Raw genomic sequence first — 20719 nt, 5'->3', positions numbered from 1 at the left:
ACGGCCGCAAATGATGCCGTATTCACTGAGAAATTGATAAATTTAGGTTAAAATTTTAAGCCTCCCGCCAAATCGTCGGTCTTCGTAATGTCAGCAACGACGCCATCAGTGCGTGTATTCAAGCAAACTTCCACTGCGTCATTCGGGTTTGCGGCCTTGCTGTCTGTCAGCCCTCCCAGATGGCGCTGCTATAGTCATCCACGAACCGTTGTCCGCCGTTGCTTTGTTTTTGAGTGTATTTGCACCTAGCTTGTTTTTGCTACTGTAAAAAGTGATCGTCTCGTGAAACCTAGGGGTGTCCTCGATAAACAGGGTCACGTAAGACAATGCCGCTTACGCCAATCGGCCAGTGTCTTGTAAAACAACTTCAAAGCGGCGGAGTGCTGTGCAGCTAAAACAAGCATAGTGCACCCAGTACCAACAGCAGTGCGCATCGGTACTTCTATGCTTACGTGCGTTCTCGTAACTTCCATTGTTTACCGCACCATTCCACCGTTTTTATGTCATAAAAGGAATGTGCAGTATGTCTCACGGACATATACTAGCTCACTATGCAAACTGGTAAGCCCTGCCTAGCTTACGTTTGCTTTTTCCATCCTCAGCCAATTGCACAGCTGGGCTTATATGACATCACAGGTTCTGTTGCGGAAAATGAGCTAGTGGGTCACATGGCCATTCGGTTTTTCCTAATTATGTAGCTTATTTGAGCGAAGTGGGCATTAACAGTGGTGTCAGTATGATTCTAACGAGGCAATCTTTCGAATGAATTGAACTTGTGTTTTGTGTTTATGGCTCCTTTAAAATAGGCACTTTCAGATGCCATGCTTGCCAAATTATAGTTTTACAGCATGATTGAGCATATTAGTTACACAAAAAATAATTAAATTTAAGCCTGATGTCAAATAAGAGAGGCAACAGATATAAAAAATTAGTTAAACTAAACATGGCACTTTATTTAGAATTTTGCGATGAAACGTGTATGCAATTCAGTAAAATTTGAATTTTTTCGCGCAGGGCTGGGTAAATGGTCAAAGTTAAAACGCATTGCTGCACATTTAAACAAAGCCCACATCTACAAAGCCCACATTTGACATTAGTCAAATCTGTGGCAAAATGTTTGAAACCTCCGAACGGGTTTGCCATGGCATGTGACTTCTGTTTGTAGTGCGTGAGAGAGAATATAATCTTTTTTTTCTTTGAACTTCGAAAACAACAAAAAAACAACCCCTTAATTAAAAGGAAGTGTTTGTTGCTGAAGAAGTTAATGAAGTTAGCCACTTCTATTAGGCTTCAAGGGAACAATCCTGATTCAAGAACACACTAAAGGAACACAAATAATTTTCTAGTAATGTTCAAAAGCGCAATGTTTCAAAGACATTGTTGCACAATTTCCAGCTGTGAGCACCCAGCAGGTCTGACACCTGTATTCTTATTCTCTTAAAATCGGTGCACAATCGATCTGTCACAGAAACAACCGGAAACATTCATTGGCTGCCCAGATAACACAGGTGCGCTATCACATTGGGCGACGGATTACGGTGGCTGTTTCTGCACGAATACATTTTCCCCCACTTTAGCCTCAACTGCTCTCTGTCTGATTCCTCATTTGTGTCAAGACGATCATCATCATCATCATCATCATCAGTGTTCTACAGGGCATGTTAGGCCAAAAGTCACACACCAGTGAGCTGGCTACTCTTCAATCAGTGCACACTGCATTCAGGTAAGTGCGATTACGTCAGTGCACATCAATCAGTGCTCTAGGGACTGCCACAATTCCGACTTAACAACTTTCAAGCAGGGGTGGAACAGGGTCCATGGGTTTGGGAGCAGTCCTGGGAGCAGGCAAAAGTGCCTTTTGTAGCAGGCTTGGAGCATCCAGAAAGGCATTTTTGGAGCAGGTTTGGAGCAGCCAGAATTGCTATTTGGAGGAGATGTAACACCATTTCACAGCATTATGGTGCCTTCCTAATCTCCGTACAGGGTGTTGTACAAGTCCCCTGCGAAGTACCTAGCCTCTCCACTATTCTCAGGTGTTTTACCATGCACTAGAACCTACTATCAACCAGGAACGCAGTTCTTGTACTATATCTGGAGATTTACAAATCCGGAGTAATCTACCTTCAGCCCCAGCGAGTTGGTTGCATTATTACTGTTGGAAGGCCAAACCTCACACGGCGAGTCGAAAGACATCAGATAACAGGCCTTGCTTCGAGACCAGCAAACAGCAGTGTTTATGCGACCTTACGGCGGCATTCCGTAAAACAAGGTGTTCGCTTGCATTGTTTCTATCGAACAGCGGTTTCAGTGCGTGCAAAGGTGAACATAGCTTTTTCTTCACCCGTCACAGGGATGCAAGAGTCTACGAACTTACGCCGCAGACAACGTACCTAACTACAGCTTGTCAGAAGGCCCTATTAATATTAGACCATCCGCCACTAAGCAAATAAAGCTGACCCCAAACTTGAATTTAATTTAATTTATTTGAAGTTTATTTGTTCTCTTCTGAATACAGAAAAACGGGGGGGAGGCAAAAGGCAACCAGGATCCCTCCATTTAGCAAGTAGTTCATTTCAAGTTTCTAATTCATTTCTGTTCCAAGTTTACGGGCGAAAAAGAGTAGATACCTCAAAGCAAAAGTGCACCGAATTAACAAGCGAGGGCAAAGCGTCCAAGACCCTGTTTGTTCAATACATGCAGCAACGCAAAGTTGCGGGCAGCAAGGCTAGGATCGCCAAAAATGGGTGAATAAATTGATGTTAACCTCAAATAAACTATAACGTTTCATGCGGATAATATACTATTTGTGATGAGACACAAAACCATTTTACTTTTGGCCATTTTTCATTGAATGTAGCGCGGCAGCAGACACCAGCAAACACAACCATGCAAATGCAACACACAAAATTTCAAACAGATGGCGTGTCGTGCCTGCTGCCTTATGGCCATGGAGGAAAGAAAAGTTTAGGAGAGGCCCTGACGTCACATTTGTGAAGCCGAGTCCCGCCATGACTTGAGCCCACGGTGCCCAGCACTCTATCCCATCATCCTTTGCTGTCTCCGGTTTGATTTGACTAACATGGCGTCGCCCTGCCCTCCCGCTTCGAAGCGAAAACTGCTTCGTCGCTAATTCCTCGGTGCGATATAATGTTCTAAGCTGTTGATTTCGCCTTCAATTTGCCAATTCTAACACTCACCCAAAGTTTCAATCGATAAACGGCCTTCGTTTTTGAGATAGAAGGACGATTTTTCAGCTCTTAAGCCTGGCAAAGTAGCATTTGTCGTCGTCATAGCAACAGGCTCGCGGGATGGCGAACGCAGACGACGGGAGCATTGTTTGGGGTCGTACAGCACTGCGGTCTTTGCGCGCTACGTCTCAGCAGCGATAAATTTCACTTCACTTCATAACGAAGAAACACAAAGTGAGCAAAGAACGAACTGTGGCTCTTGCCAATGCTGAGCGAAGAATTTCCCGGCAGGTCGCCGGCGGCGGCAGCGGCTCGCTCCGCCGATCTCGACGCGACGTAAGCGCCGCTGCGGCCGTGGTACGAGTTAAGGCCGCCTCCGATGGCGGAATTTTCAAACTGGCCTAATCTAAAAACGTTTGTCGTAGCAACTGCGCTGGTTTGCAAGCGTAGCGAGGCAGCGACATACTAAGCCCCTTAAAAATTTTGCCCGTTCTATTTGCCCAAATTTGGCCGCCGCAGTTGTAAACAAGTAAGCAACATTGTCCATGGGCTCAAGAAAAATGACGTAACTTCCTCCACACTTTTCGCAATGCATTGGGATGCTAGGGGCCTCTCCTGAGTCATAGAGTTTCATACAAATAACTAGAGGGGAAACTGGTGCTAGTGTCAACGCGAACATGGCAGCGGCGCTTACGCTTCAATGGGAATGATGGGTAGTTTTGGAACCGGATTGCGTAGGATCGAAACGGGCTCATGGCTGCGCAAATTGTGTTTTTTGACAAGAAAGCTCTTATTGCCCGGTTCTCCGTTTACAAATTACATGGCGAACAAAAAAGTTAGTGACGAAAAACCGGTTTTATACGAAATAAAACGGCGCGTTTAACTAAAAAGCAGACGCGGAGTCGAGAAGGTTTGTGGAGCAGGTTTGCCATTTTCTGCCAACTACAGCAGGACACGGACTTCTTTAAAAACTACTTGTAAAAGTTTCGGCGCTGGTGGTTTGTAATAGTAAAAGAAGTTTTGTGCTCATAAGAAAAAAGAAACCGTTTACCTTTGGAGAAGTTATTCTTGCGTGAATTAGTGACATCCATCAAGCTGCGTTCCTATCAGCCGCCGGTGCTGCTGTTCTACGCGGTAGGAGCCGGCGTTCGCAAGAAAGGTGTGGCTGTTCTAAGCGATTCGCAATCGTCGTCAGCTTTGACAATACATTGCTCAGCCGAACGAGCAGCGCCGCAACTCCTAATTAGCAGACAACTTCGCCGCACAGAGCGCCGTAATTTGTGTTTTAATGCTCGCTCTGCGGCAATGGATTGATAACCCACCCAATTCGCGACTCTGGTTGTAAAACATTCCACTCAGGGCGGCGTCAGTGCACGCGAGGCATGCAGTTGAAGGAGAAACGTATTTTTGATCACTTCTCCCAACACCCCGCCTAGGCAAATGCGTTCATGCAAATCCAAAACGAAAACGAAACTGTCTGCAATCCATAGTAAGTTCCACGAGCCATCAAGCGCCAATCCGAATCCACAACTACCCATCACGCCCATTGAGGCGTACGATCGCAGCGCCAGTTTCCCCTCTAGTTATATTGTAAGAAACTCTATGCTCCTGAGTATTCTTTCCTCCATGCTTATGGCTAAGCCAAAGCCAGATTCGATAGCTGCTCATAGTTTTCATGAAACCGAAACCATCAACACACTGATGAAACCGAGAACACAATGTTTCAACCAAGTTTTCGGGCGCTGGGCATCATGGCGGTCGTATCACGCGGAGGTGGGTCTTTAGACATTTTTTTTTTGTAATCTTTAGTGCTAGATGAATGAAGATTAGCAGCCTTGATGAGCTTCTACGCTGATTTCAAATATGTAATTGGTTTTATAATAGATTTATTTGTTAATGAAATACAATGTTTTAAAATTTATTTATTGAGGCAGTCCTTACCGGAGTTTAGAGCGATTTTGCTTGATCAAACTCAATAATGATTTTATAGATATAATAAAAAATGTCTGGTCTGCCAGGTTATGTTATTTTTACTCATTTTGAAGACTTTTGCAATGCATGAAGGAGGTGAACATTTAATATCAACAATTCGTATGAAATTGTCTAATCTTTACTCATTTTTGCAAATAGGTGCGCATAGACAGAGTAATAAAAATAGCATCACCTGCTAGATCAATTCAATACAAATGAAATTATGCCAGTCTTGTTATCCTAGCTCAAGGGTAAGCTAAGAAAACATCCCTTAAGGAAGATCACAGCTAAGGCATAAAGTTGGGCTACTTGGTTATCTGACTGCATTTTACTAGCGAAAAATAGACACGGACAAAAAAGAAGTACTTCTTCTTTGTCCGTGTCTATTTTTCGCTAGTAAAATGCAGCCTTAAGGAAGAGCGTGATCTCACAAACTAAGGAACTGCAGAGGTGCAGGTGGACTTTAATTTACTGATCCATGCCAGAGTGATACAAACAGCCTCACCTGCTAGATCTATTTATTGCAAATGAAATGATGCAAGTCTCATCATCCTAGGCCAAAAGCCAGATAATGAAACACTCCGTAAGGCAGAGCATGATGTCTTAAAATAAGATAGAAAAAAATACATCTCTAGTTTCTAACTCATGATTCAGCTTAGCCACAATATAAAAAGCACCGTGTCACTCTGTTCCTCAAGGGGAACAAAAAGAAGAATGCGACCGTACCACAAAAATAACCGGAAAAGCTCTATGCAAGTACTGAAAACCTTTGCAAACAGCACTGGAAAACTACACTTTTTGCTGAACTTCACACACGGTACTTGCTACTTTGCGCAAACTAAAGAAAAGCACCAACATATTGTGCTGCCAACTTTTTTTTTCGCAAATCAGACCGAAGCACAACAGCTAACTAAATCTGGACGTTTCCACGCGGCGCTTCTCGGACCAGATTCGTACGTAACAGGCGCTCCCGGCACCGCCGTTTACGGCGTGTTTCGTCGTTTTTTAATGTGCTTTCAGCGCGTAAATAGTTGAGGTAAAGGTCTCCAAGCATTGCGGCACCAGGCAAAAAGACATTGTGACAGAATTGCAGTCACTAACGGCAGCGAAAACGCACCTGAAATGAAAATACTGCGGCGGCAAACGCGCGCCTGCAAAACGAAAAAAAAAAAAAAAGGGCGGCTCAACCGCACCGGCCAATCAGAGACGCGGAAAGGGGGCCTCGAGCGTGCATGCTCCGGCGGCTCGTAAACAATCTTCGCTAAATCGGCGGTAACGTTCGTTTTCCTCATGGGACGCCATTTTGAGATAGCACAAAATACGCAAAAAGAAAGCCGCTACAAGGCTAGCCCAAGATGGCCGCCGCCGGCAGTCTGCTTCAAGTGTGGCGCGCGCGCGAAGTGTTCTTAGCCCGATTCTCAACGTTTTGCGGCTCCCGCTGCGTTTACAAAGCCGATTTTAAGATATTTCCGGACCAATTCAGCGGTGAAATTTTTAGAATAGGTGCTTGAAAGTATATAGACTTCAAAAATGTGTTTTTCCCAAAATGCATTTTTTCGCGACTATTGACCATTTGAAGACCCGCATCCCATTCAAGCGGGTTTGGCGCAACAGGGGCGGTTTGGCGCAGGATGGCGCAGCTAAACACGTTTGGCGCTCAATGGCGCAAATGGCGCAGCTGTTCCACCCCTGACTTTGTCTAGGGTCAAACATTGCGCTATAGTCTGTATATGCAAAACATGTTTCCTTTCAGAGGCACTTATAATGTGCCCACAGTGTTAATCTACATCGCAGAATTACTGTACACGGCACAGAAAATCCTGGAGCCGAAATGTTCAATGATACCACAACCAGTGGCGGCTAAGTCTAACATGGGAAATACCAAGGTAATCTATCAGCAGCCTTCCTCAATCAATGTTATAGGGTGGTAAAGTGGCGTCCTAGACAGCTAGTGGTCCTAGTACGCACCCGGGGCAAGGACAAACTCTTGCACAGTGGAAAATTTCATTTTTACGGGGATTCGTCTGGGTGGATGGTGAAGTTTCTATCGTCAGGAATCTTACCTTTCCCTTCAAAATACCTGGCTAATCAAGCCAAGTTGCTCAGCTAGCAGGCTCATTTGTGCGACTGAAGCAAATAATTTGGGTAGGAGACACGTGCAACAAAACGGAAGGTTGGGCGAGTTGGTTAACGTTCATCTTTGTGTAGAATAGTGTAGAATGACAACGGACAGAGCAGAAATGCACACCGGCCAAAGGCACGTGAGTTTTATATATTCCGTTCCCTCTGAATAAAATACCAGTTGTGAGTCAGCACCTTTCCTGTGCACTTTTCCGTTGTCCATCGTCATTCTGCCCTGTTCTACACCAAGATGAATATACGTGTAATATACTTTTTTTGCAACTTTTCAGCAAAAGCAAGTGTGTCACTAGAACCAACACCAAGGCCTCCAAACACAGACTACTCATGACGTTGTGACCAGCACCACTTCATTTTAGAAGACTGACAAAATGTAGCACCAACAATGCAATCAATAACAGGGTTACTGACAATGTGAGGCAGGAAAAAAGTATGCTGGTGACAGGCACATGACACGAAAGGTAAGGAAAGACTAAGAACTGAATGGAAGGAAAGAGTAAGAAACGTCGGGGGCAAAGCATGGAACAAGCTTAGGAAGAAGACAGCCTCTAACTGCCAACTAGAACAGCTGAGAGTACTTTATTATAAAGTTTTCTACTACTACTACTACTACTACTTTCCAAAGTTTTTAAAGGGACACTGAAGTGAATTTGTCAAGCTCCCGTTTTTGCTTGCACTGCGTAGACTGGCTCAAATTAGCACACTTTTCTAGGCTTGTGCGAATAGTGAAATTTTAGTTCGAAGCGAATTCGAAGCGAATAGTCCTAGGGGTCGAATACTTTCGAAGCGAATTCTAATAGCTGTCAGGTGTCACTGAGACATTCCGGTAAAAAAGTTCTACAGTAAAATCTCGATGATACGAATATCGCGGGACCGCGAAAAATATTCGTATCATCTGAAATTCGTATGAACCAACACAGACCAAGAAATTGAGCACTGAAAAAAGTTTTCGTTTAATTCTTTTCTTACTTTCGCATGGAGAAATCCGTGACGTTTTTCTGCTTGTTCTTAACCTCCATGTCGCCGAGCGGTAATTTCTGGACTTTCGTCTATTCACTCGCGGTGCCCAAGCTCATTACAGGAGCGTTTTTGCACGCGATTCATACGCGTCGGCATTGCGGACGCGATTTTAACGCCCGCCTCGGCGATTCCGTGCTCGCGGTCGCCTGTGCCTCTGTCAGAAAATGACGCGCGTGGCAGTGGGAGGAGCCTGGCGCCAATGGGAAGGCGTGCACCTCAAGGCGGCAGTTTCGAAGCGCTCGAGACAGCTGGCTGGCTCCACAGGAGATGTTTAGGCTTAGCACCCCGGCAGATATTTCATAGGCGCTTTCACTAGCGGCGCGGATGATTTTTTATAGCCCCATTTTCGCCCACATTGTTAGCTCGTTTACCGCACAAGAAACTTCGTGTGTGCTTTGAGCGGTATCTCAAGTAGCGGTTAGAAGCGGTGGCTCAAGCACCCCGCACCACTTCGCTACCGAAGGTGCCGCCTGGTTGCCGCGGCCGGCCGGCAGCGTGCGGGTGGTTTCGCGGCGGCGTCAGCGCGCCTGTGGAGTCCGCGGTGCATTTTCACGAACAGAAAACAACAGCCCGGCCGTTCCTGGAGAAAGAGCCCGTACGTCACCGTCTCTCGCTCGTTCGTCAGTCGGGCGCCTCGCCGGCTCGTTTGTATCATCCGCCGGGCCGCGCAGGCCCGTTCGCGAGAGCCGAAATTTTTCCCATTGTTTGCAGTTTGTTGCAATTTCATTGTTTGAAACAAGGAAACAGGAGTCTCGACTACCCTGCCGAACATGCGCGAAGGCTGCGACGAAGCGACAAGGCTGCGACGAAGCGACAACACTTTGAATGTGGCTTAGCCGCTTAGCTTGTCCTGGCTCCACATGTAGTCAAGATGTAGGACTGATGTCGATGGCACTGCGGCTTGCCTAACGAAACCGAAACTTGAACGAAGTTTTGATATCGTTCATCCCGAATACTTCGAAATATCGGAAATTTTAAATTCGAGTCGAAGCGAATTCGAATACTGTAATATTCGTTCGAATATTCGAAGCGCCCGAATATTCGCACAAGCCTACGACTTTTCATTGTTTATCCAGTTGACAAATCGGTAATTATTTTACAAAGCACGAAAGAAGAAAAACTACCATGCGCGGTTTGCGGCGACCGCACGAACTAAAGCTGTGACGTTAGGAGGAGCGGGCACCGTGATTGCACAATGCCCAAGGTGAGCAACCAAACAAGTTTCGGTTTCGGTTCTGTAAAACACAACCGGTGGCGTTGTTGGATGGGCATTCTCAATAACTCAGTAATCATCGTACCGCGCTTCTGCCATCTTGTCAGCTGTAAAAATGCATAGAGATAAGCCTCCCAGGACGGCTTGGAATCGTAGCATTCACTAGCCGAGGCCTACGCAGTGCATGGACGCCCTCCGCGTACCTGCAGACGCTCAAATGTCATGCGCTTTTCCCCCATATTTGGAGCTTGCCTCACTCATGCCTGTACCGTAAAAAGCGTGTTCGCACCAGGCCAAGGGTCTGTTCATTCTGGCCTGTGCCCACTGCCCGCAAGCAGTCGGTGCTTATGGCAACAGCACGCCAACGAGAACTCACCAGCGCGCCAGTGCCAGCCTGCGCGCGTTCTGTGAACTAGTTCGTGGAGCCATGAACGTTGCGGCCCAAAAAAAGGTGAACTCAATGTAGAAAACATCGGCAGAAAACGAAAAAGTTAACTTACAAAAAAAAAAAAAAAAAAGCACGTACCCGCGGGGACTCGAACTCGTGACTTGCAAAACATTTGCGGCGACATACCAAGCGCCCCAGACCACTCGGCCACGGGGCGGGCTCCGCTGACCTTGGTAATATAAGGTATATATTGTACAACAAGTTTACACTTTTATTTAGTTTTGGTATTTCAAGCAGTTTAGGTGACTATTTGTTGTATTGCGCACGTGCAGTAAGCGTCCCCCGAGTTTCCACAATAGCTCACGTCTAGCAATTGCATTTCGTAGACGGAAAAGCATTCGCAGATGCGTAGTCGTGCTGCTGACCGCTGTGCTTGTTCGCCCAGCGCAAGAAAGTGCTTCCCGCACCCTATTTTTACGCTGTACGGTAAAAATATCAGTTGATTTTATTTCCTTAGTACCTGTATTGACTTCGATGACTCTTCTCCCGCCTTCAAGAGGCCTTATATTTTCCTACTGGCGTACCAGTCAGCGAAGCATCGCATGTGCGCTTGTGCAGCGCTTGTGTGAAGCGCCCTTGACTTGGAGCTAGATACAGTGTACAAACTAACCAAGTAAAGAAAGGCCCATTCTTCCATTCACAAACGTGTCCTGGCTTCGTTTCAACTGAGCGAACGAATTGCGACGACCCGTCGGCGGCCGGCGGACGAAACGCTGGGCCGACTGACTCTGTCTGAAGGCCGGGGAGCCGTGCAGTAGCGCAGCCAATTGCGAGCTCGGCTCCTCGCTACGTCACACGAAAACGCCGCAGAAAATGGGCGAGCGTAAAGAGAGGAGGACAGCATTTTCGAATTAATTTTTCTACTAAATAAAATCGCGTAAACGCGCCCAGAGTGGTCGTAACATGGCCTGGGGACTCTGGACTACAATTTGCACAAGTAATCCCGCAATGTTTACATATCACTTCAGTGTCCCTTTAAGCTCCATTCTCCTACCATCTGTACATTCCTCCGCATTTTCATGTCTTAGTAGTGATGAAATGTAAAGACCTTCTACCAAGCTTGATTGACAGTCTTGACTCCTATGCATCTTTGGCAGCAATAGTCAGTCTCTACAGAAGAGGGAACTGGCATAACTATAAACACACTGACAAATTAGCTCAAGTAGAATACAAACTTGGGCTAGTTAGTACATTACGAAAAGGAAAACTGGGCAAGGACACAAAAGAGGACGATTGGACAATTAGACACACTGTGTGTTTAGTCATCATCTTGCTCTTGTGTCCTCGTTTTATGTGCAGCTTTCCTTTTCACAATTTAGCTTCTAAGTCTGCCCCCCACCCCTCTTTCCCTGTGAAGACTGAAAAGAGCAGGCACCTGCAGTAGGAGCCTGGGTGCAGGGTAACGGCTCACGATGGCTTCGGCTACGTCTCGGCTGACGCTGGCAAACTGTTCCAACTGGGCCTGCCACGTCCGGCGGAGACTGTCGTGCTTGGACAGCGATCCAGGAGCCAGCCGGTGGAAGGGGCGGCTTTGCTTGGCTTCCCTGCGAGGCACCAGCAAGCACGCATCACAACCGCAGCACTGCTACTGAGAGTAAAAGCCCAGGATTGGAGCCTACACAACACAGGGAATATGCGTTTTCGATGCAGGGTATTGCGACAGTATTGCAGAAACTAAAAAAATGTTTTCTGTGCAAACGCCTCACTTTTCAATTAAACTCAAATTGCACACAAGCATTGCTTATCACAGGCTAATTTCTTTAACACCAAAATTTAGCACTTGTTTGGTTGCCGCGCGATTGAAAAAACAAATTTTTTCGGAGCCATCTTCTTAACGCTTCATCATTTTCCATCAGCAGCAAAGTAGAATGTGGCATTACGCCCCGGTGTTATGCTATTAGCAAGACTGTAGGGCTTTGGTGAGACAGAGAGCCCGGAACCGAGCCCAGGTGCTATGCCTCATTTGTCAGTCCCTGTGGCAGTGCAGTTACAATCATTCCCTGCTTTTTTGAGTCTCTAACGGTCGCTGAATTCCCCCCCCTCCCCCCTCCTCCCATCCAAAAGGTCAATTTGCCCAACTGGTCGATTCCCTGAGAACGCGTTGCGCACTTCAAAGAAGGCGTAATGAAGTGCCTCTGTTCTCTCTCGCCTAAAATTTCTCACTAATTGCGTACACATTACCACTCACTACAGAGTACAAAATCACAGATCTGTTCCGTAGAAGCACGGAGGGTAAACAAAATCTACTATGCTCTCTTGCTTTAACTGGTACATTGTGGCAATAACATGTGCACCCATCCTCCTCCTTACCTCCCCCCCACCCCCCGCCGGGAAAAATTCTGGTTCGTGGGAACGATGATGAGAAGAGAGGGGGGGGGGGGGGGGGGCGGCGGATTAGGCAAGGCCATTGACTTTGTCTTTCATCAAATAAGGAATGCTGGTGGAAATGTTTTCCGTTGCACACTATCCAGCACGCTAGAAAGCTGCTTCAACGCCTACGTTCAACATGACCGTCACATCTTTGATCGTTACAGCACTTTTGTGCAAGCTGTTAAAAATACATCTAAAGCCTGAGTGTGCACTTATGTGTTGTAAAATCAGGTGAGTCAGCCATGTAATGCTTGTTCCATTGAGGTTATTTTCATTTCTCATGCTCTTTTTTCGCTATGGTACACATCTTCTGAGTGTGTTCTGAGTGTGTTCTTCTTTTGCGTTGTAGAATCGTGTGAGTCAGCCTTATAATGTTTGATCCATTGATGTTATTTTTACTATACTCTTTTTTCCCCATTGTACACATCTCCCTTTCCTATCCTTTCCCTTGTTTCTTCTGTGCACCACGCTGAAGGCGTCATGCTGTTTGTGGGCACTTATCTAAATAAATAAAAAATAAATAAACAAGTGCTCTTCACTTCTAGCTCCACTGCTGCAGAGGTTACACAAAGCCAACAGGTATTAAAATTTAGGTCTGTTTCTTCAAACCCTGAACCTTTTAGTAGCACAAAATTTCACGTAAGAGAGCTAGAAATGCAAGACAACCCTCAGAGTCATTAGTCTTCAAATAGCTGCACAAAAATTGCATGCACCCTCCACGACCACCCGCCAAATTATGCAGTTATGGAGCTTTATTTTTGTATTGACGAAATGATGATAAAAACTTTCACATATCCCAAACTGCCTCTTTTAAATCAAAATTTATTTAATATGTGCGATCACCACACTAAAAACACACATCTATCAGTCTTCATGACAAAAGTTCACCTATTGCAAAAAAATTTGCCAGAGATCCATGAGACCTCTCAAGCACACAGCACTTGCCCACACTTTGAAAAACACGCTGAAACTATGTGGAATAGGAGATTTGGTTTGGAGATCTAACGTGAAAAATGTACGAACCCTTTTAAAATAAAGCTGAATAATGGTTTATCTGCGGTGTGCCACACAAGTTTTTTATGAGTGTATGTGCTAACAACACACCTTCACAAATGAACACACATTTTTACAAACACAATTTGAAATCAAACCGATTCATTCAAGCAAGAAATCGAACATAAATTTATTTTTGCTTGAATCCCCCCCCAAAATTTAGCACTCTTCCAGTGATGTGACGATGAAATACCCGAGAAACTGTATTGGTGGATAAACTACTATATATCAGTTGTGTAAGATGACTTAAAATATATTGGTTGAATAAAGACATATAACTTCCTCAGAAATATTTTAATATTTATTTTAATCAATTCTCATGCACTAATTTGCTTTCGGGATAACTTGTTTCAATAAAACAAGAGTTGCAGCCATTTCCTGTACCCACACTCCCTGCATAGACGACAATGTATTGACAGCAGATGGGGATTCTGTAACATTTACAAAACTAACCATTTAAGAATACTAACCAGTTAAGGCAAGTTAATAAAATTCAGTGTACTAATAAAGTCATCTTGGCAGCCAATGTTAGTGTGATTTCTTACAAGGTACCTACATTAGATGGACAGTCAAAGAGCACTTTATCCTAGCTCTGGAGACAGAGTGTGCAATTCTTTGCCGGCACAACCCTTAACATGCGGTCACTTCTGGTCAGAAAGCACTGCAGGAGAGCTTTGCTGTAAAAAAAGAACTGTGACATTGATATGTTGAAGGCAGCAAGCACACTGTGGTCCCATTTTTACCCGTTCCAGGGGGAGAGAGAGAGGAGAGAGACCTGTGTGGTCGTTCAGCCAGTGCACGAGTGAACTTGACCAAGTACTCGGCCAGCTCTTGGGGTGTCTCCTTGGTGGCGATGGTCACCCCGTGGTCCAACTGTAACGGCACCACTGCCTGCACAGACAGCAGGGCGCACAACTTCTTTCACTACATGTCGGCAGAGCAAAGTGTGATGGCACTCTCCGCCCCAGAATATTTAGAAACGCAGGTATGATGGAGCGCCTGCAAACATTGTGGTATGGAAGCTTTGTAAAGCATAAGGCGAGACATGAAGCATACCACAATTTGGTGAGAGGTAAGGAGTGAGAGGGTTTGGTATTACTTGCCCCCTTCTTCCCCGAATTGTATCTCTACTAGGGGTGTGCGAATATCAATTTTTTAATTTCGAAGCGAATTCGAATAATAAAAACGAAGTTCGAATCGAATCGAATATTTTTCGAATATTTTTCGAATACGAATACTTATTTTTTTTGTAAAATTAATGTTTTCACCATCTAGAGACACAAAAACTGCAACTTTATTGCACAACAAATCACACAAAGTAAAATTAGGAATTACGTATACACAATACCATTGCACTCAACAGGTTAAGGTCTGCACTCACTTAAATGTTAACATGGAGAAAGGTTAACTGCTCGACATGTTCGGGGAGCAGTGACAACCTCCTGCTCGTCACCACTTTACCAGATACCGAAAACAGCCGCTCACTTGAGACGCTAGTAGCTGGCATGCCCGAGCCCGTGCACATTGCCGCGCGCTGATGCAGTAAAATCTTGATGATACTAATCTCGCGGGACTGCAAAAATATTCGTATCATCCGTAATTCGTATGAACTAACGCAGACCAAAAAATTTAGCGCTGAAAAAAGTTTTCGTTTATTTCTTTTCCTACTTTCGCGTGAAGAAATTCGTGATTTTTTCTGCTTTTTTTTATTTTTTTAACCCCCGTGTCGCAAAGCAGTCCTTTCTTGAGCACGTAAAGCTTCGCGCTCGTCTCCTCACTCGCTGTACCAAGCTCGCTACACGCCGCAACAGCCAAGCGTGAACCGCATGGTGCGTTTTTGCACGTGATTCGCTCGCCTCGGCTCTGCGAGCGCTGTATTTTAACGCCCACATCGACGATTTAGCTCCCGCGGTAGCGCCTACCTCGGTCAGAAAATGACGCACGACGCGCGCGGCAGAATGGAGGAGCCTGACTACTTGCGATGAGATCGAGACAGCCGGCTTGGCTCCGCCGAAGATGGTTAGGCTTAGCACCGTGACAAATATTTTATGGGCGCTTTCACTAGCGGCGCGGATGATGTTTTATAGTACCGTTTTCGCAAGCATTAGCAGCTCCTTTACCGCACAAGCCACTTCGTGTCTCCCTTGAGCCGCATTTTAAAGAGCGGTTAGAAGCGGTCGCTCGAGCGCCCGCGCCACTTCGCGGCTGGAGCCGACGCCATGTTGACGCCGCCGGCCGCGCCGCGCGCAGCGTGGGGCTGGTTTCGCGGCGGTGTCAGCGCGTTGGGCGTGCGCAGAGCGTTTTCGCGAGCAGAAAACAACAGCCCGGCCGTTTCTGGAGAAAGAGTGACAAACAGGGGAGCGAGAGCAGTCACTTGCTCGTTCGACAGTCGGGTGCCTCGCCGGCTCGTTCGTATCTTCCGCCGGCCCCGGGCCGCGCAGGTCCGTTCGTAACAGCCGAAATTTTTCCCATTGCAAACGATGCAATTTCGCCGGGACTTCTCGGAAATTCGTATCATCCCGAAATTCGCACCCCCAGAATCGTATCATCGAGAGTCCACTGTAAATAAACACCGATACAGACACGCTCTGAATTTTTTTTTTTTTTTAGTTTTGGGTGGTTCGAATATTTCGAACAATAAAACTGTCGTTCGAATCGAATCGAATACCAAAAAATTCGAATCGAATATTCGAAGTTTCGAATATTCGCACACCCCTAATCTCTACAGGTTAAGAACGAGGTCAGCTGCGAATGACATCAAAGAAGCTGATTGACTGATTGATTGATTGATTGATTGATTGACTGACTGACTGACTGACTGACCGTAGGGTTTAACGCGCTGATGCAACGCAGGCGATGAGGTGCGGTGTAGTGGAGGGCTCCGGATTAATTTTGACCACCTGGGGATCTTTAACGTGCGCCGAAATCTAGTACACATGGGCGTTTTTGCTTTTCGCCTCCATCAGAAAAGTGGGTGCTGTGGCCGGGAAACGAACCAGCGTCAACGTCAAAGAAGCTACAATTGAGCCCAATAACAACAAACTCAATCACACTGAATTTGTTCATAATATCTGCAACTTGTGATAAGTGTGTAAACATTGTTTGTGCGTGAAAATGAGACAAGCACACTGTCACGGCCGCAGACATCATCTGCGTGGTGCTTGGCACGGCCAGTGGCAACTACAAGGCGCTGGCTACAAGAGTTCAGCTACACAGACAAGTTTATGTCGTGCCTTCTGGAATAAAATTCCTGGCCCCAAACACAGTTGCATGTACAGTAATATAGCACATAATGTGGGTGAAAAATCTGTTAATCATCGTCTATCACGCTGCTACTAAAAGCAGCCATCAAATACCAGCTGCATTGATAAGTTCGCTGCTCCAGGTGCTTCAAAACCATCACTGGAGCAAGCAGTTGGGCCCCGTCCATGCAGCCACACAACATACAGAATTAGGAACCGCTCACAAAGTATGCTCGTTGTGCGTTATAATCCACTCGAGATGGAAGCTGCCACTGGAACCAAGTCGCAGCTTTTCATTCCCTGGCTGAGCTCGTTGACAATGGCTAACCTTGTTGCCATGTAGACTGCTTTCCTCTTCAAAACAGAAGAGCCTGGTGCTCAGCTCAACAAGGTTAAAGCTTCAAAAGGCCTCACTTCCGACATTAACGTGTACATAATAGCACACTTTTTATGCCGAGTCTAAAAACCTTGGTGCAGCTTGCATGCCTGGAGAAACAGCACAGCTGGTGCCTCTCCCTTCATCAAAGACCTGGCTGTTGCATCTCGCATGGACTTCCAAACTTGTCGCTAGGAGTTCTCCGTGACTGGCAGGCCCAGATCGTTTTGTTCGCAGCCTTTCCCATCTCTCCCAAAGTGGACCACCTCAGCCAGCGCTAGAACCTACGGCAACTAGCTTCATGAACTCGGCGTCTGTAGCGCGAATTCGGCGTTTGTGCTTCCCACTTCAGGCGCGAGCGCACGTGAACAGGCGGAGAGAACAGCACGCCAGAGTTCATACCCAGAACGCGGGCAGAGTGTTCTTGAAGGGCGACCTGGCCAGGGTCCTCCTCAGCTCACGTGCGTCGGCTGGGCTGAGTTTTCTGGTAATTCTATGCAGCGGATCTAAAAGCTTAAACAGTTCTGCTGTTAAACGGGCCCCCTGATGTCTGCAAAATGCAGCTCATGATACCATGGTGGAACACACTGCTAGAAAAACGAATACTTTTTTTCTCTCTCTATGACATCAAGATTCAGCTTGCTGCTGCGAGTTTCAGATTTCCCCCCCCCCCCCCCCTTCCTATGCAGAAACTCAAGGGTACGTAGAAACTCAAGCTGCACCCTTTCACGTGTTCGTTAAATTTGAACCATAATGAATAATGGCTTAGTGCATACTGTGATGGTAGAGCTGCATTTGTCACAACTATGGCCGTTATCAGTGGGTTAGACCGTATTAGGCTAGGAAAGCAGATCCCCGAGCAACACCACAAGATAGCTCACCACAGCCGATAATTTCAAAAAAGTGGATGCTTACGCAAGCTGGGAAAACATGCCGGTGGCAACAAGACAACAGCAATGTAAACATAACAGCTTGAATCTTGGCATCCCACCACAATGTACTCGCACTACTCCCAGCTTTGGCACTGTTGCTACGTGAATGCTTGCACCATCCCGTATTTTTTCCCATCAGTGGGTTTATTATGCGGCCCCAGCACCTACTTGTTTCACTAGAATGATGTCACTCCCACTCTACACGAAATCCGCTTATTCATGGCCTATAGAAAGGCTTCCCATTCCCAACAGTTTTCTTCAATTAGCAAACCTTACCGAGCGAAATCTACCTTTTCCTACACGACAACCTGACAAATGGATTGTAGTATGCCCCAGAACAAATTATGGCTCACAGATGTTGTCTTTTACTGTACCCTCATTGCTAAACCGGTTGTGTAAATCTAATGTGGATACCATGTACTCTAATCTACAAGATATTATTAGTTTGCCGAGCAGTTGACTACAGACTCATTAATATTTTTTTCGTTGTGCAGCAATGCGAACCCTTTTTGTCTTTTGTTGATTTTTTTGTCTTGTTTACTTGTTGTCTGAAGTGCTGACAACCTTGTCTTTGCTTTGTACCTTACGGGGCCATGGGCTAGTCAAGCTGTCTAGTACAGCTTTTTTCCTTGGCCCTACCACTTTATATGCAAATATCTGTATATATATAGATGTATATAAGTGGAAATGAACAATTCACTCATTCATTCATTCTCTTCTACGCTGACTGCAGTGGCCCCCTCAAAGTCACTGTAGTTGCTGCAATGGCTACCACAGTGCATATTGTAAGTCGCCCATTAATCTCTATAGCCTTCAAGTACCCTCAGAAACATGCATTGCTGTAATGCAAGAACTGCAGCCATTGCTTCACCTACAGCACTGTGGGTGAGGGCACTTTAGCTGTCCACTGCCATCAGTACAGTAGAATGCGCTAGAAACACTACAGACACATCTTCATCTTGCAAGCTAACGCTTACAGTCTATGGTCTTTATTTTTAAATTTGAAGAGCCTTTCTTCAAAAAGGGGACCAAGCCAAAGATTTCTCCCAGATGGCACGAAGAAGTACGAATCTACACAACCTCGGAGCAGGCTAGCTACCATTTGCAATGACATCCCATCCAACAAGGATTTGTTATGAACACTGTGGGTGGTAGTCACCATGAACCAGTAGCTCTTCTACCAGCGGTAATTATTGAGGCAAATCTCTCAGGTAAAACGTGTCTTTCTCACAGCATGTTCCTAAAACACAGTAATTCTCGCAGTCTCAGCTACAAAAAAGTGCAATGCTGCTGCATTTTCAATGATAATTTACCAGGTAATTTCGTACAATTTTCTTCTTTTTGAGCCACATTTCGCTAATGTCGGCGTTCACGTATGAATCAGTGTGCACGGAGGCACAGCAAATTACAAATTTTCAGGGAATGCAAGGATGGTTACTTGAACATATTTATCCTTCCCATGAAATACTGCGAAATGCATTGGTGGTTATATGATCCTTCCCACCTGCTGAACTTGAAAATGGGAAAAAGATTTTTTTGAAATCAGCACTTAAAACTTTCTTTCCTGTAATCGTTGCCTTGCAAGATCGTTTCATGATTTTTCTTTGCACTTCAGCAACTTACAACGCATGTCAACTGAGCTTTGTCTTCTAAGAATTACTGGTGTCTACAACTCCAACTGCATGAGCAGGTACTGTAATACCCCTGCTACACCAGTGTCCGAATGTCATTCAAACCGAATGTCATTTGACTCAAATGAGGGGCTTTGAATGCCATTCAGAATCCACCGTGCTCCACAACAATTTCGACGGCATTTGAAGGCTCTAACAATTGTTCACCGCGCTGCATGGTGCTGTGCTGTCGAGTTCTATTTTTACAAAATAATGCAACAATCAAATTAAGCAGCAGCCTTTGGGAGCAAAATGATATCAATTTATAAATAACGTAAGCTTTGACATAGTTTTTGCGTATTTCCGAATCGCAATCGAGGTTTTTTTGTGCTCTCTGGCCGCACTGGTTTGCCGCTCGCTCACACTTGTGCGAAGAGTATGAAAATTATTACATCTTGATACCGTGATTTAAGAGAATGATAAGTAAGCAGACTCCCAAATTAAGAAGATTTTGTTTGTTTTAGGTACGCCGCTAATGTATTCGTTCATGCTGACTTAGAACGCTGTGCGCGAGAGTGCTAGAAATGGCACTTGAGAGTCCCAAATGTCTCTCTAGGTGCTCATTTGGCTCGAATGTCACTTGAGCCGACTGGCATTTCAAAACCCAGTGGAGCAGCCCAACTTCACATTTGAGTCAAATGACATTCGTACGCTAGTGTAAGAGAAGGGTATTAAGTCCCTTCATTTCCCTATGTAACGAGAGCATTCGGAACGTCAGTTCACAAGGCCTGTCGCTAAGAATTACCCAGCCCACTCAACCATGTGCTCAGTCACTCCCACTCAGTCACGTTCACTCTCACTTTCCTGCTCACTCGTTCACCCCAAGTGTGCAAGGGGTGCATCCGCACCTCTTGGATGTCCTTGCGGGTGAGCGAGGGTCCGTCGTAGGCACCCCCGGGCTTCTTGGTCTTGCGGGCGGTGGCCTGCTGCGAGCCCAGCACGAGGGCACGGTACTGGGCATTCACCCTGGACTTCTCCTTCCTGCACGCTCCAGCACAGGCGTTGGTTGAGAAGGTCAAGTCCAACAAACCGCACGGACATTTCCTCTTCCACACAGAACAGCACAACAGGGCGGGAGGAAATGGAAGGGGGCATTG

At 45.9% G+C, this 20719-nt stretch overlaps 1 protein-coding gene across 1 annotated transcript in view; it reads right to left on the bottom strand.

Annotated features, from left to right (window-relative positions):
- The window catches only part of LOC144140019 (structure-specific endonuclease subunit EME2-like), a 58893-nt gene that overhangs the window by 9147 nt on the left and 29027 nt on the right, over positions 1-20719 (bottom strand). The window contains exons 8-10 of the mRNA XM_077672232.1: positions 20471-20603; positions 14178-14293; positions 11355-11523 (exon numbers count right to left, since the gene is read on the bottom strand). Coding sequence (XP_077528358.1) covers positions 11355-11523; positions 14178-14293; positions 20471-20603 — 418 coding nt within the window. The remainder of the gene's footprint in view (positions 1-11354; positions 11524-14177; positions 14294-20470; positions 20604-20719) is intronic.

The sequence above is a fragment of the Haemaphysalis longicornis genome, unplaced genomic scaffold (genome assembly GCF_048455015.1).
Source record: "Haemaphysalis longicornis isolate Haplotype H1 unplaced genomic scaffold, Haemaphysalis longicornis Haplotype H1 scaffold_5, whole genome shotgun sequence".
In the NCBI taxonomy this organism is placed as follows: Eukaryota; Metazoa; Arthropoda; class Arachnida; order Ixodida; family Ixodidae; genus Haemaphysalis; species Haemaphysalis longicornis.
The sequence above is the reverse complement of the archived record's forward strand: the minus strand, read 5'-3'. Positions and strand labels throughout refer to the sequence as shown.